Source organism: Lampris incognitus, chromosome 12 (assembly GCF_029633865.1).
Source record: "Lampris incognitus isolate fLamInc1 chromosome 12, fLamInc1.hap2, whole genome shotgun sequence".
Taxonomy (NCBI): Eukaryota; Metazoa; Chordata; class Actinopteri; order Lampriformes; family Lampridae; genus Lampris; species Lampris incognitus.
Window position 1 is genome coordinate 7,102,692 of NC_079222.1, and position 15,676 is coordinate 7,118,367.

The window sequence follows — 15,676 nt, forward strand, 5'->3', positions numbered from 1 at the left end:
GCTGTGTGTGTTTTTGTTCAGGTTATGGTTAAGGTTAGCTTGATAGTTGTGGTAAGGCTTAATGTTGGGCAGAGGATTAAGGTTACAGGGCTAATTTCAGGGTTTGAGATAAGGGAAGTAGGATTTTGACTCTTATTTTTTTTGTCCACACAAGGATATATAAACAAATATTTGTGTGTGTGTGTGTGTGGGGGGGGGGGTGAATGTGACCTTATAGAGGAGGAAGAGGAGGTCATAAGTAGTTAGGGTTTATAGAGGGAGAGGGAATGTAGATTTATTGGAAGAAGTAAAGCATGGGTGATAATTAGAGGGAAGGTGAGGAGAGGAATGAATGAGGGGTTGGAGGGTTAAGAGAGGGTTTATAGGTGAGATGGTTGCATTTGTCTCTCAGTAACTTTTATTTCCGGAAAAAAAGTAGAGACAGGACAGGACAGGAAGTAAGACATGTATGTCTCAAATGAATGACCATGTTGGAAATGTCAGTTTGGCTGCATCAGTCATACCTTCTCCAGGCTAGCTAAACTTGAAGGTGGGACGAGACGCTGTCTGTCAGAGAGGGATGGGATTATAAACAGGAAGTCTTTGTAATCACGATGAGAAGTGTCAAACAACTGCAGCAACACTGTTTTTCCTTGAATGTGTTCATGGTGAACAACTAGCAAATCTCTGCTCAGTCTCTCTCTCTCTCTCGCTCTCTCTCTCTCACTTTTCCAGGTACACTCACATTGAGGCAGAATGCCCCTTCATGACATTTGATGACCTCTTGAACAGACTGGAAGACTTGGTGTGCGACGTGGTCGACCGTGTGCTCAAGTCCCCTGCCGCCCCACTGCTCTATGACATCAACCCTGTATGTAAAAAAAGAAAACATACTTATGCACATGCTTATGTGTTCAGAAACACATGTATGTAAAGACATACATGCACACTAGGCTTGGGCGGGTATCCCCCCTTTTTTTTCTCCCCAATTGTACTTACCCCAATTACCCCTCTCTTCTGAGCCGTCCTGGTCATTGCTCCACCCCCTGTACCGATCCGGGGAGGGCTGCAGACTACCACATGCCTCCTCCGACACGTGGAGTCGCCAGCCGCTTCTTTTCACCTGACAGTGGGGAGTTTCACCAGGGTGACATAGCGTGTGGGAGGATCACGCTATTACCCCCAGTTCCCCCTCCCCTCTGAACAGGCGCCCCCGACCGACCAGAGGAGGCGCTAGTGCAGCGACCAGGACACATACCCACATCTGGCTTCTCACCCGCAGACATGGCCAACTGTGTCTGTAGGAACACCCAACCAAGCAAGGGGTAACACGGGGATGCGAGCCGGCGATCCCCATGTTGGTAGGCAAAGGAATAGAACGCTACACTAACTGGACGCCCCTTTTTTTCCATACCTTCATACCTTCCTGACATTTCACCGGGGTTTTATGGTATGTGACAGTATTTGTGTTAAAAAAAACAATGTAAAAGCTGAACTGCTGGTGATAGAAGTAGCATGTATGACATCGTCTAGCCTACAATGCTGTGTTTCTAATATGCAAGTAAGCTACGTAGACAAGTCTTGCTGGATTTAAATACTTGTGGCCCATAGAATAATGAATAGATTGGAAATAAGCGCCCTTCTGTAGATTCAGCATACCTTGCTGTAGGACCCAATGACTCTTGGTGCCGCAGTGAACACCAACACATGAGTGATGTGCGGGTGGGGGTGGCAGACTGGCAGTTTAATAAAATCATGTGACTAATAAACTGCTTTTTTAGTTGGAAAAAGTCAAGATAAAACTAAGCTGTAAAGTTACTATCGCCACTACTCGCAGTCGTCATCTTTCTTTTTCTTCAGCGCAGCTGCCTGTTCCACCAGTAGAGACTGACCTCTGGTGGGGCTTGCTGTGCACTACAACAGACCGCCTCTAAATACCCTGGTATATTGTAATACCTTGATACCGCCCAAGCCTAATGCACACTCTTATGTATGTAATGATGCACACAAAATACTTGTATAAAAAGATATATGTGTATACTTGTAGGTATGTGAAAACCCAAACACGCCTATTTATGTAACAAGACATGCGTGTACACCCTCAGGAATGAGAAAACAAACATATAAACACACAAATGTAACAATACACACTTCCGTACTATCTCACAAAACCACTTATATCGTTTCGCTCTTTGTCTTTTTGTCTCTTTTTGTCTTCTGCATCTTTATGTCAGTCTTCTCTCTCCTCTTACCGGTCTTTTCACGTTCTCTGTTGAATAAAGCATACTAGTTATGTTGACATATTAAGATATAAGTCATTTCTCGTGGGTTTTTTTTTCTTGTGTTTTCCAGGACTTCAAGCCTCCGAAGAGGCCGTTCAGAAGGATGAACTATACTGAAGCTATTGACTGGCTCAAAGAACATGACATCAAGAAGGATGATGGCACTTACTATGAATTTGGAGAGGTACTTTGTGTGTGAATTTTGTATATATGAGTGTGTGTGTGTTTAAAAGAGAGAGAGAGACTTGAAGATGGATGGGGAGAGAGAGACACAGAAAGGAGGAGTGTCAGTGTTAATGAGCTCGATTCTAGTGAGTAAGATGATGTGTATTAGGGATGCACAATGATATCGGGATCGGCCGATAAAAATTTAAGGAGTTGATTATCGGCAGATGAAATTGTCTGCCGCTGTGCCTGGCCGATAAGGTGCTGTATCAGCTACGCACACACGGCGACGCTAAATGTTCGTTATGAGCGTCTGCAACAAGCTTCAGCATGTCAGCTGTACGGAAGTATTTCAGAGTGGTAAAATCACACTCCTTCAACAGTACCGATTTAATTATGTATCTTAATAGCCGTTATCCTGAACACCAGGCAAGAAAAAACGGGGACAATAAATCAAACGCAGCGTCATCTTGGCACAAACGCAGGAACCCAGGAAACAATGTGTAAGCAAGTCAGTAAGTAAGGAGCGGAACTGTTGATTGTGTTGACCTGAAGTTAATCTGCGTGTTTTCTCACTAAAATTGCGATGTGCACTCAAGTTTGATGCAGTGGACTTGTGGTAGGCAGCTGTGCAGCGACCCAGACACATACCCACATCCGGCTCCCCGACCACAGACACGGCCAATTGCCTGACCAAGCCGGAAGTAACACGGGGATTCGAACCGGCGATCCCCGTGTTGGTAGACAACGGAATAGACCGCCACGCTACCCGGACACCCCTGATCTTTCTTTTTGCAACCCTATGTACTCTCTCTCTGTCACGGTCTCTCTCACTATCTGTCTTCCTGTTTGTGTCCCCAGGACATCCCAGAGGCTCCGGAGAGGCTGATGACGGACACCATTAATGAGACTATCCTGCTGTGTCGATTCCCCGCTGAGATCAAGTCCTTCTACATGCAGCGTTGTGCCGAGGACAAACGCCTCACTGAGTCGGTATGCTCGCTTTCCGAAACTGTAGTTTGTTTTATTTGGTTTATTTCATAATATCTCAAATTCTTCACTTTATATACACATTAATAGTAATGAAAATGGACGCTGACACCGACTCTTCTTTTTCACTGATTACCATCCAGCATGTTGGCTGCAATTGTTGTGCATCTTTAAATTGCCAGCTTCCACGCTGTAGCAGTAATACGAGCTTTCAGTATGTTTACAAAACAGTGGTCCTGATGTTGCTCTGTATGGGCCTTATACTGTATGCTGTTGGGAAAATCCCCTCTCCCCAAAAAACACATTGGAAGTCAGACTGGGCAATAATTCAATATAATAATTTATGGACTTTCAGTGGTGTTGTATCAAGATGAAATCTGGATGTTGTCATGACCAGTTAATTGGCTGGTTGGCTGAATAAACGGTTAAGTGACTAGCGCAAGGGCTGATGATTTGCTGTCTGGCTACTTTACTAGTTAAATAGTTATATGACTAGTGAAATGGCAGCACGGTGGCCTGGTGGTTGGTGCTGTTGCCTCACAGTAGGAAGGTCCTGGGTTCGAACCCCGGGGTTGTCCAACCTTGGGGGGGGGGGTCATCCCAGGTCGTCCTCTGTGTGGAGTTTGCATGTTCTCCCCATGTGTGCAGTGGGTTTTCACCAGGTGCTCCAGTTTCCCCCACCATCAGTAAGACATGCATGTTAGGGTTAGTGCTCCTGTCTGGGCCCCCTGACCGAGACAGAGCAAGATGAACTGGAGTTGGTCCCCAGGTGCTGCACAGAGGCTGCCCGCTGCTCCTAGCTACACAGCTAGGATAGTTAAATGCAGAGAAAGAATTTCCCCATGGGGGATTAATAAAGTAGTAAAAGAAAAAGAAATGACTGTCTGACTGACCTGCTGTCTTTTCAAGGTGGATGTGCTGATGCCCAATGTTGGTGAGATAGTCGGAGGTTCCATGCGTATCTGGGACGCCGATGAGCTACTGGAAGGATACAAGAGAGAGGGAATCGACCCCACGCCCTACTACTGGTACACTGATCAGGTAATTGTGTGTGCATGTGCATGTGCACTAATAATTGGGCAGTGATCTTGGTTACCTCATAGGGGTTTTACTGCCTGTGTAGGTCAGTAGGTAGACCATGAATCTAACAGTGCCAGGGGTTAAGCCTCATTTATGCTGCCTTTATGTTCGAAAATGAATACGTCCATTTCAAATGACCTTCACTGCCCACACATACTTCCATGTGTCCTTTACGTTGGCATGGATGTTAAGCAATACATCCACTAGAGGGCAGTTCAGCATCAAAGGTTTCTGACGTCAACAAACAGCGTGACGGTGGAGGAGGTCATTATAATGTACCTGTGCCTTATTGTCCCTCCGCCCAGGCGGCGTAACATATGTTGAAAATTTCTCGCCAACTTGCACAACCTCTCCACAAAGAGTGCCACCATCTCTCCCCCCTCCCTTTTCTCACCAATTGCACTTGTCCAATTACCCCACTCTTCCGAGCCGTTCCGGTTGCTACTCCGCCCCCTCTGCTGATCCGGGGAGGGCTGCAGACTACCACATGCCTCCTCCAATACAGGTGGAGTCGCCAGCTGCCTCTTTTTACCTGACAGAGAGGAGTTTCACCAGCCACCCCCCCCTCCCCCGATCAGGCGCCCCGACTAACCAGAGGAGGCGCTAGTGCAGTGACCAGGACATACACCCACATCCGGCTTCCCGCCCATAGACGGCCAATTGTGTCTGTAGGGACGCCCGACCAAGCCGGAGGCAACACGGGGATTCGAACCGGCGATCCAGATATGGGCGAAATTAGCACAGCGTACGGAAAGAAAGCGCCGTCCATATCCATATACGTATTTAACATTGAGTATAAATGAGGCCATAGAGGTGCTATTGTTCACAGTAAATATATGTACTCGACACCTTTTTAAAGGATGTTTTGTTCGGAAGTTATCTTAGTTTATATTGTGTGTGTGTGTCTTTATGAATTGTCGCCTTGTGGTGGAGAAGCTTGCGTTGTCCTGAGTTCCCAAGAGCAATGCAATCAGGAGCTATGCTGCTGGTAGGGTCACCCGTGGCGGTAAGGTAAAGGGGGAGGTTCCTAACAAAGAGCAATCCAACCAAGGTGGAACAGGCAGAGGGTGGTGGCTGACATCAGGGAAACATCACAACAGCTGTGCACCAGTCTCCCCACATTAAACAAAGTCACGCACAGGCATCCTCCATAAAGGGAATCCACCCTAACATCCCCGATTAAGTCCTATGGTGGCCGACAAGTGGCAACAGGGGCAGGATTGTGAGCTCTGGAAGCCTCTAGTCATGAGCTGTCACATCATGCGGCGGGTGCTAGGTTCAGTCGCTGGGCTCTTAGACCGAGGTAGAAAGAGCCCTTCGGTAGCTGCATCCATGACTGATCAGCCCTCTTTCGGATCCACTCTGCCCACCCCACCTGGGGAAGGGGCTAGAAAAGGTGCCCTAAAAATAGCCTGCCTCAAACCTCCAGATTGGATTACCGCGTCCAGAGGGATTACCACGTGCGGTGAGAAACATATCCAGAGCTAAGACGGACATCCAGAGACAGGTGAGGGAGCTCAAGAACTCTTGGTGGACAGAAAGGTCTCTGGAAATCCAGCGACTGGCAGACTCGGGTGACCCCAGAGGGTTTTTCAGTGCTATTAAGGCTGTCTATGGTACAAGCAACCGCGGCTTAAACCCCCTCCACTCACAAGATGAGCAGGAGCTGCTGAAGGACAAGTCCATTAACGCTCGATGGAAGGAGCACTTCTGGAACTCCTCAACTGCAACAGCACAGCTGAAGCAGACTTTGCCAGCCACATTCCCCAGAGTCTCATCAGAGAAAACATTGGGCAACCTCCCACTAAGACATAGGTTCAAAATGCCATCAGGAGCTTTAAGAACAACTAGGCTGCCGATCCAGATGGGATCCCAGCTGAGATCCTAAAGGAAGGTGAACCAGAGCTCCTGTACCACATCCCTGCCCTCTTCCTCAAGGTCTGGGAAAAAGAAGAACTTCCCTCAGAGCTCAAGGATGCTCTAATAGTGGCCATATTCAAGAAAGGGGACAATGCGGAATGTGAAAACTCCAGGATCATCTCACTCCTGTCAACAGCGTCCTCGCAAACCGACTGCTACCACTGGCTGAGGAACTATCCCCAGAATCTGTGTGCCTTCCACCCATCCAGAAGTACAGTAGACGTGAAAGCATACCAACTCCAGGAAAAATGCCATGAACAAAGGCAGCCTTTGTACGTGGCTTTCATAGACCCGACAGGCCTTTGACTCAGTAGACCGCCAGGCTCTGTGGAGCATACAGTCAAGATATTGCTGCCCTGACAAATACATCAGAATATTATGGCTTCTACATGACGACATGTCAGTCACAGTGCTCAGCAACAGCAGCTCTGAGTCAGAGCCCATCACCGTGGAAACGGGTCAAACAGGGATGCATCATCACACCCACCCTGTTTGGCCTCTTTATTGCTGCCATACTCCACCTCATTGGCGAAGATCTGCCACAGGGGATCCCAATCCTCTACAGAACTGACGGCAGGCTTTTCAACAACTTCTTCTTGTGTGTGTGTGTGTGTGTGTGTGAGAGAGAGAGAGAGTTGTGAGATTTGTGTGGTAGTATGTATTTATAGTGTGACCAAAAGAAACAATGTTTTTTAGAGGAAGTAGATGTGTAATTCTTCATAACACTTTGTTTTTCTCGTTTTTTAGAGAAAGTATGGATCCTGCCCCCATGGTGGCTATGGTCTGGGTCTGGAACGCTTCCTCACCTGGCTTCTGAATAGATACCACATCCGAGATGTCTGCCTGTACCCCCGCTTCATTCAGCGCTGTCGACCTTAAACACACACGCACACGCACACACACACACACACACACAGCCTTGCACAAAAACAAATACAGAAGAGCAGAAGTACGCATTGGATACTGTATGTGCTTTAAGTCCAGTAAGCACCACATGCTATGAATACATACGTATGCATACATGTTTGTATATAGACGCCCAACGTGTTAGGGCTGTGTCTATATCTGTGATTCAACCATGTCAATACTTACACACAATAAAACCTCTCTCCTCATTCTGTTTTCTGGATAATCTGAATCCCCATTCTCAAGCTGTTTAACTGGTAGAGTCATACCTCCCCGTCATGTGGTCAAGAGTAGATTTCAGAACGGCCCTTGATTAGTACTGGATTTATGCTAATTTTACGAGCAAGGGTACCACTTCTGTTTATGTCTTGAGTAGGTTGTGAAGAATCAAACATGCAATTTCTTGGTCACCCAAATTTTGGGGGATTTCTGGTTTTTGATACTGAGGATTAAGGATGTTGATGTAGATAGAACAGAACTTGGATAGTGAACTTACGGTACCATTACTTGACATGGGTTATTAAGAAATACAACCCGGTTCTTTGGTCTAATGTCCATGGATCTACTTGGAAAATCAAAACACGCCTAAAGTAAAAAGTCTTCAAATTGGATGTGGGTTAAGATCTAACTATATCTATCATCTAACTACGCTACAAGTTATTATACGATACACAAGTTCTCCTCAAAAGGTTTGTCTAACGTATGAGGCATTTCACACTGAAGCAAAAATCATGGCTAGGACCAAGCTTGTTGCCAAATAACCTACTACCACTACTTTCAGCTGCTCCTGTTAGGGGTCGCCGCAGTGAATCATCTGTTTCCATCTCTTGCTCTCCTCTGCTCTTCCTCTGTGACACCAACCACCTGCATGTCCTCCCTCACCACATCCATAAAGCTCCTCTTTGGCCTTCCTCTTCTCCTCTTCCCTGGCAGCTCCATAGTCAGCATCCTTCTCCCAACATACCCAGCATCTCTCCTCCACACATGTCCAAACAGTCTCAGTCTTGCCTCTCTTGCTTTGTCTCCAAACCGTCCAACCTGAGTTGTCCCTCTAATATACTCGTTCCTAATCCTGTCCTTCATCACTCCCAATAACATCTTCAACTCTGGCACCTCCTTTTCATCAGTGCCACCGTCTCCAAGCCATACATCATAGCTGGTCTCAATAACATCTTTTAAACCTTCCCTTTAACTCTTGCTGGTACCCTTCTGTCACACATCACTCCTGACACTCTTCTCCACCCATTCCACCTTGCCTGCGCTCTCTTCTTCACCTCTCTCCTGCAGTCCTCGTTACACTCCTTAGTTGACCCCAATTATTCAAACTCATACGCCTTCGTCGCCTCTACTCCTTGCATCCTCACCATTCCGCTGTCCTCCCTCCTCTATGTATTCCGTCTTGCGCCTGCTGACTTTCTTTCCTCTTCTCTCCAGTTTATACCTCCACCTCTCCAGGCTCCCCTCAACCTGCACCCTACTCTCACTACAGATCACAATTTCATCCATGAACATCATAGTCCACGGAGACTCCTGCCTGATCTCGTCAATCAACCTGTACACCACTGCAAACAAGAAAGGGCTCAGAATCGATCCTTGATGTAATCCCAGCTCCACCTTGAATGCATCTGTCATTCCTACCGCACACCTCACCACTGTCACACTGCCCTCATACATATCCTGCACCACTCCTACATACTTCTCTGCCACTCCCAACTTCCTCATACAATACCACACCTCCTCTCTCGGCACCCTGTAATATGCTTTCTCTAAATCCACAAAGACAATGTAACTCCTTCTGGCCTCCTCTATACTTCTCCATCAACATTCTCAAAGCAAACATCACATCTGTGGTGCTCTTTCCTGGCATGAAACCATACTGCTGCTCGCTGATCATCACCTCTCCTCTTAACCTAGTTTCTATTACTCTCTCCCATATCTTCATGCTGTGGCCGATCAACTTTATCCCTCTGTAGTTGCTACAGTTCTGCACATCACCCTTATTCTTGAAAATCGGTACCAGTATGCTTCTTCTCCACTCCTCAGGCATCCTCTCACTTTCCAAGATTGTGTTAAACAATGTAGTTAAAAACCCCACTGCCATCTCTGCTAAACACCTCCATGCCTCCACAGGTATGTCATCAGGACCAACTGCCTTTCCACTCTTCATCCTCTTCATAGCTGCCCGCACTTCCTCCTTTCTAATCCACCGCACTTCCTGATTCACTACCCCCAAATCATCCAGCCTTCGTTCTCTCTCATTTTCTTCATTCACCACCCCCTCAAAGTACTCCCTCCACCTTCTCGACGCACTCTTCTCGCTTGTCAGCACACCTTTGCCTTCGCCACCTCTCTCTTCACTTGACGCCCGCATCTCCTTGTACTCCTGTCTACTTTCTTCGTCTCTCTGACTATCCCACTTCTTCTTTGCCAACCTCTTCCTCTGTATACTTACCTGTAGTTTCTCATTCCACCACCAAGTCTCCTTGTCTTCCTCCCTCTGTCCAGATGACACAACAAGTATCTTTCTAGCTGTCTCCCTCACTATTTCTGCTCAGCCATCAGGCAGCTCTTCATTACCACCCAGTGCCTGTCTTAACTCTTCCCAGAACTCCACGTAACAGTCTTCCGTCTTCAACTTCCACCACTTGATTCTTGGCTCTGCCTTCACTCTCTTCCTCTTACAGACCACCATCTGATGCTCCTGAGCTACGTTCTCCCATCTCCGCCCTGCAGTCTTCAATCCCTTTCAGATGGTGCCTTCTGCATAAGATATAATCCACCAGGGTGCACTTTCCTCCACTCTTGTACGTCACCCTGTGTTCCTTCCTCTTCTTGAAATATGTATTCACCACAGCCATTTCCATCCTTTTCGCAAAATCCACCACCATCTGTCCTTCCACATTCCTCTCCTTGACACCATACCTACCCATCACCTCCTGAACACCCCTGTTTCCTTCACCGACATGCCCACTGAAGTCTGCTCCAATCACCACTCTCTCCTCCTTGGGTACCCTCTCCACCACGTCGTCCAACTCACTCCAGAATTCTTCTTTCTCTTCCATCTCACACCCAACTTGCGGGGCATATGTGCTGATAACATTCATCACCACACCTTTGATTTCCAGCTTCATACTCATCACTCTGTCTGACACTCTCTTCATCTGCAGCACACTCTTGACGTGCTCTTCTTTCAGAATGACCCCTACCCCATTTCTCCTCCCATCTGCACCATGGTAGAAGAGTTTTAACCCACCTCTGATGCTCCTGGCCTTACCCCCCTTCCACCTGGTCTCTTGCACACACAGTATACCTACCGTCCTTCTCTCGGTCCTATCAGTCAGCTCTCTCCCTTTACCAGTCATAGTGCCAACATTCAAAGTGCAAACATTCTGACTCACCACCACACTCCTACCCTTCCTGCTCCCCTTGCTGCCTCTGGACATGCCTTCCCCCTCTCCTTCTCCTTTGCCCAACAGTAGCATAGTTTCCACCGGCACCTTGCTGCTTAACAGTACCGGTTGTTGGTTGTTGGTAACCCGGGCTTCGACCAATCTGGTATGGAAATTGGATTTATGATCCGGATATTTGATTTGGCAAAGGTTTTACGCCAGATGCCCTTCCTGACGCAACCCTTCCCATTTATCCGAGCTTGGGACCGGCACTAAGAATGCCCTGGCTTGTGCATCCTGGTTTTGCTGCCAAATAATGCTCTTTGGTTTTTAGTGAGAAAGGCACAAATATTAGCAAAACCCTTCACAAAAACAGAAGGAGAAATGCAGACACCTCCTCACTAACACTGGTAAAAGCCTAAATCATGTTCAAATACGGAGGTACCCCTCCCAGTTCAGTTTAAATTAATGCATTCACCCAACAGAAATGTAATGTAAAAAAGATGTATGGATCCATCTCTGTTTTGAGGGAAGCTGGAAAACTGAGGCGAAACCATCTGACACTGAGCTGAGTAAGGTGAGTGAAAAAAATAATATATCTACTCATATATTTTCGTAATGTGTGTGTGTGTGTGTGGGTTAGTGTGTGTGTGTTAGTGTAGATAGCGGGACCGAAAACTAAAGCGCTTATGATCCTAATGCTTTTAGGAGGTGGTAGGTGTTGTCTCAGAGAGTAAGGGGGAAATCCCAGAAAATTAAAATTATGCATAATTATGCATAAAATATGCAAAATATGCATTTTTATAAAAATGGCTAAAAACCACTTTTCTCAGCATTTCAGATGATTCTGAGCATCTTTGATTTTTTCACCTATATAAAAAAAATTCTTGGACTTAGAAATGTTTTGGCATTATGCAAAATAAATGCATTTTTGCAAAAATGCACTTATGATCCTCATTTTTTTTTGGAGGTGGTAGGTATTGTTCCAGAGAGGACCAGAAAAACAGCAGGAAATTAAAATAATTATAATAATTATGCAAAATATGCATATTCTAAAAATGGCTAAAAACCACTTTTCTCGGCATTTCAGATGATTCTGAGCATTTGGGGGGAGGGAGTTGGAGTGGTGGGGGGGTTTAGGGGAAGGGGGAAGGCGGTTAGCTGGCAGGATGAAGAGGAGGGAGATTTAGACGGGTGGAGAACCAAACCGCTACATTGTAGCGGGGTTCTTCTAGTATATATATATATATATATATATATATATATATATATATATATATATATAGACGCACGCGGCGAGTCTAGGGTTCACGGTAACACACACTGTTAGAAGTTGAAAGCTTCATTAAAAATATCCACAAAGTGTTGACGGTTTGGACAAACTCATTTATTCATGGCAAAATTTGCTCCAGGCCCATGCACGTGTTTGGAACTGGTGGCGCCCCCTATTTGGTGGTTTCAAAATAGTTTCACCCACGTGGTTCAACACTGTTATGAAACTTCTCCAGTCAGTTTTGTAACGATTGGACAAGCAATTTCCGATTCGTAGGCTGGGTTGTGTTATGCCACACCCATTTTTTTTGTGCATTTGTAGTGCCCCCTAGTGGCCGATTTGAACGAAACTTGCATATTTCAGGTACTTGTGCGGACGTATCCTGCAGGTTTTGTGATGATTGGCCCAACGGTTGTTGACTTTGGTCTATTTATGTGCCGAGCCACGCCCTTTTGAACTTTCATTGGTAAATATCTTGAAAACTAAATAAGATAGCGACAAGCGTTACACAACTTTTGATAAGCTCGGCCCGGTAATGACCCACAGAAAATTTGGTAGCAATCGGGCCTACGGATAAGGAGGAGATGTCAAAAACGTGTGTTTTTAAAAAAAAAATTCAAAATGGCGGAAAATCTAATTAAGTCAGTTTTACACCCCGTCCTTAGACCCTCGCTTCAGATAAGGAACAGGGAGAAAGCTCGGGGGGGGGAGCAGAGGAGGACCTCTCTCCCAACACGGACAACGTGCAGTGGATGTTGTGCTTACACAATTTACACAATGCCACACTGAAAGAGGATAACACAACTATAATGCGATTACAAAATGTATGAAGAGTAGGATGAGGAGGATGCCAAAGCAGTGTCCAGACCGTCGGGCTTGAACTGTAATGAGCTGATTTGAAACTGTTCTGGATTGTGACGTTTTCTGTTACGTTCTATCCAGCAGACGTATGTCTGCCAATAAGGGTGTTTATGTGCTCTGTATGTATAGAATTCTATAGAATGGACTTGCTCTGAACACACACATATATACACAAGGACTGGATTTAAAAAGACGTGTTTTGGTCTCATACGAATGAGGGCAAGGCCTGGATTCCACGGACAGATTAACTTCAAAATAATGCTCTCGCACGTGTTATCTCTGTGTGTGTGGGGGGGGGGGAGACCAACAGGGACTTGGATGACTTCCCCTTTCCTCTCATCTGTATTGTCTTGTGTGGGTTTGTGTAACCGTTTTAAAATGTCCTTGTTCCGTACGGCTTTTCTGCTTTCTCAGCAGAGGCCAGTTGTGGAGGAACAGAAGAAACTGGTGGTTGTACTTCTTCTAATTAAATTCGTGGTACACAGACAGAGTTCAGTGGAACAGGGCAGATGCCAAGTGAGATGTTTGGCTTACCGTAGAATAACAAACAGCTCTGGACCACACGTCTTGTGTCTTCTGCCTTGTCCGCCGCTCGGCTAAAGGGTCAGACCCGTTACCTAGGGGCCAGAGGTGTAAAAACCCGGTCCAGAAAGTAAAAACCCTAACCATGTCTTTACTCCACCCATGTACTAAACCGTCAGATTGCACTGACTAGTTTCCCAAATCAGCCGTTTAATACATGGATGGAGTAAAGACACGGTTAGGATTTGTACTTTCTGGACCGGGGTTGTACACCTCTGCTAGGGGCTAACGTGTCTTATTAGTAGTTTACAGTCGTCCCCCTCTCCCGGAAGCGCGCCCTCGCGCTTTGTTATTCCCGCGCTCCGAAGAGACTTCTGAGGATCTGCACACTTCCGGATCCCACCGCTGCAACCGGTTATTTTCTTGCCCGGTGCGGGATTCGATACGGGGTGTACTGCACCACAAGGCGACATCACTAACCGCTCGGCTAAAGGGTCAGACCCGTTAGCTAGGGACTAACGGGTCTTATTAGTAGTTTACACTGTTTTCAAAAATACTCGTCTACGTGTGGACTAGGCATTACTGGGTAATTTTTTCATTCCACCCAAAGTGCTATTAACAGTATTACTAGATACTATGTAATACTACTATACGTATCTTTCCACTAGGTGGCAGTGTTGTACCGTAACTCTGACCACACTACTTCCCCCTTTCTGTGCGCTGTATTTTTGGTACAAACTAAAAACTGATGCATATTTTTGCATCTGTCAACAAAGCCACAAACTGTGTACATGTTTTTTTTTTTTTTTTTACCAAGTGATGAGGTAAATAAAGCAATAAACCTCCAAGGATCAATTTAGGGTAGTGATTATATTGTAACGTGCACGGATAAAAAGGCACGCTGGCCGCTGGCTGTTGGGTCTGATCCTTTAATCGAGCGGTTAGCGATCCCTCCTGCGGTGCGGGCGGTACGGGTTCGCTTCCCGGTCACGGCAGTTCCTGTGGATGCGTTGTCCCCCGAATACGCTACAATATATTTCAAGACAATTTCTTGAAAAGTCTCATCACGTGGCTATATTACATGGACATACGTAGAAACGTGGGCAAAATATTGAACTACTTCAGAATTTGAAATAAATGTGGGAAGCGCTGAAGTGAACTTTAAGGCGCATAACCTGTTTTTATATCTGAAGTTGTGACCACATTGCTCATGTTTGCATGTTCAATCAATCAGCCAATAGATCAAGCGATCAATCAATATTCATGAACAACATTTTGTCCTTTAAGATAAAAAGCAACAAGCTTTACACGAAGTGAACGTGAACAAATAAAAAGAGGATGATGAGAAACTAATGAGAAGGTAATGAAGAGGAGAGATTAAATGGATGTAAAAGAGATAAAGAATGTAAAAGAGTGAAGATGTTAAAGAATAACGCGATGACATGAACCAAATTAAAATGGATTAAATTCAATCAGACAGAACCACATGATTGATCAACATCGGACCAACAGCCAATAAATAAAAGGATCAAACCATTTAAACCCATTCACCATTAAAGATGTGTTTTGAGTAAATGCTTGGAAGTCTGTTTTGTTTTTTGTTTTTCCACGTTTTGACGTGTTGCCCCTCCAGACAAGCAGTTTCGCAATACATGCATCCAGTGGTGTGGGGTAAACCCGCCTAAACACAGCTTACTCCTCTTTTTTAGGGCGGACATAAATCTATATATATATATATATATATATATATATATAGCAAAGAACGTCGAGCTGGTTTACGTTGTCTGGCAGTTTCAGTGAGAAAATACTGTAGCGAATTCGGGGGACAACGCAACCACAGCAACTGCCGCGGCCGGGACGCGAACCCGTGTCGCCCGCACCGCAGGAGACATCGCTGACCGCTCGACTAAAGGGTCAGACCCGCCAGCCAGCGGCCAGCGTGTCTTCTCATCCATGCACGTTACACTACAGTATTCAATGTTTTTCTGAGCAAATTGCCCATAACGGCTGACTAAAGATCATGGTTCACCCGTCTTTGTATTTACCACTACATGCGGCGGCGAATAGAATAGAATAGAACAGAACAGAATAGAATAGACTAGAATAGAATAGAACAGAATAGAATAGACTAGAATAGACTAGAATAGAATAGAACAGAATAGAATAACTCAGTATTCCGTTCGGTTGCCTTTACTCAGCCAACTAACGCTCAAAACCCATCCGCAGCAACAGCGAACAGACCGGAAGAGGGTCGGCGCGTGTGCGTTTCAGATACGCTATCTCGCGATCGACCGCCACGCCGGTTAAAG

General features: G+C 45.9%; 1 protein-coding gene across 2 annotated transcripts in view; it reads left to right on the forward strand.

Annotated features, from left to right (window-relative positions):
* nars1 (asparaginyl-tRNA synthetase 1) overlaps positions 1 to 15,676 on the forward strand; it is a 140,317-nt gene that overhangs the window by 15,796 nt on the left and 108,845 nt on the right. Inside the window, exons 11-15 of one of the 2 annotated variants that reach the window (XM_056291157.1) lie at positions 715 to 850; positions 2,332 to 2,445; positions 3,288 to 3,419; positions 4,326 to 4,457; positions 7,164 to 7,302. In XM_056291157.1, coding sequence (XP_056147132.1) covers positions 715 to 850; positions 2,332 to 2,445; positions 3,288 to 3,419; positions 4,326 to 4,457; positions 7,164 to 7,295 — 646 coding nt within the window. In that variant the 3' untranslated portion in view covers positions 7,296 to 7,302. Of the gene's footprint in view, positions 1 to 714; positions 851 to 2,331; positions 2,446 to 3,287; positions 3,420 to 4,325; positions 4,458 to 7,163; positions 7,927 to 15,676 lie in introns of those variants that run through there. The other variant, XM_056291156.1, reaches the window with a different exon arrangement.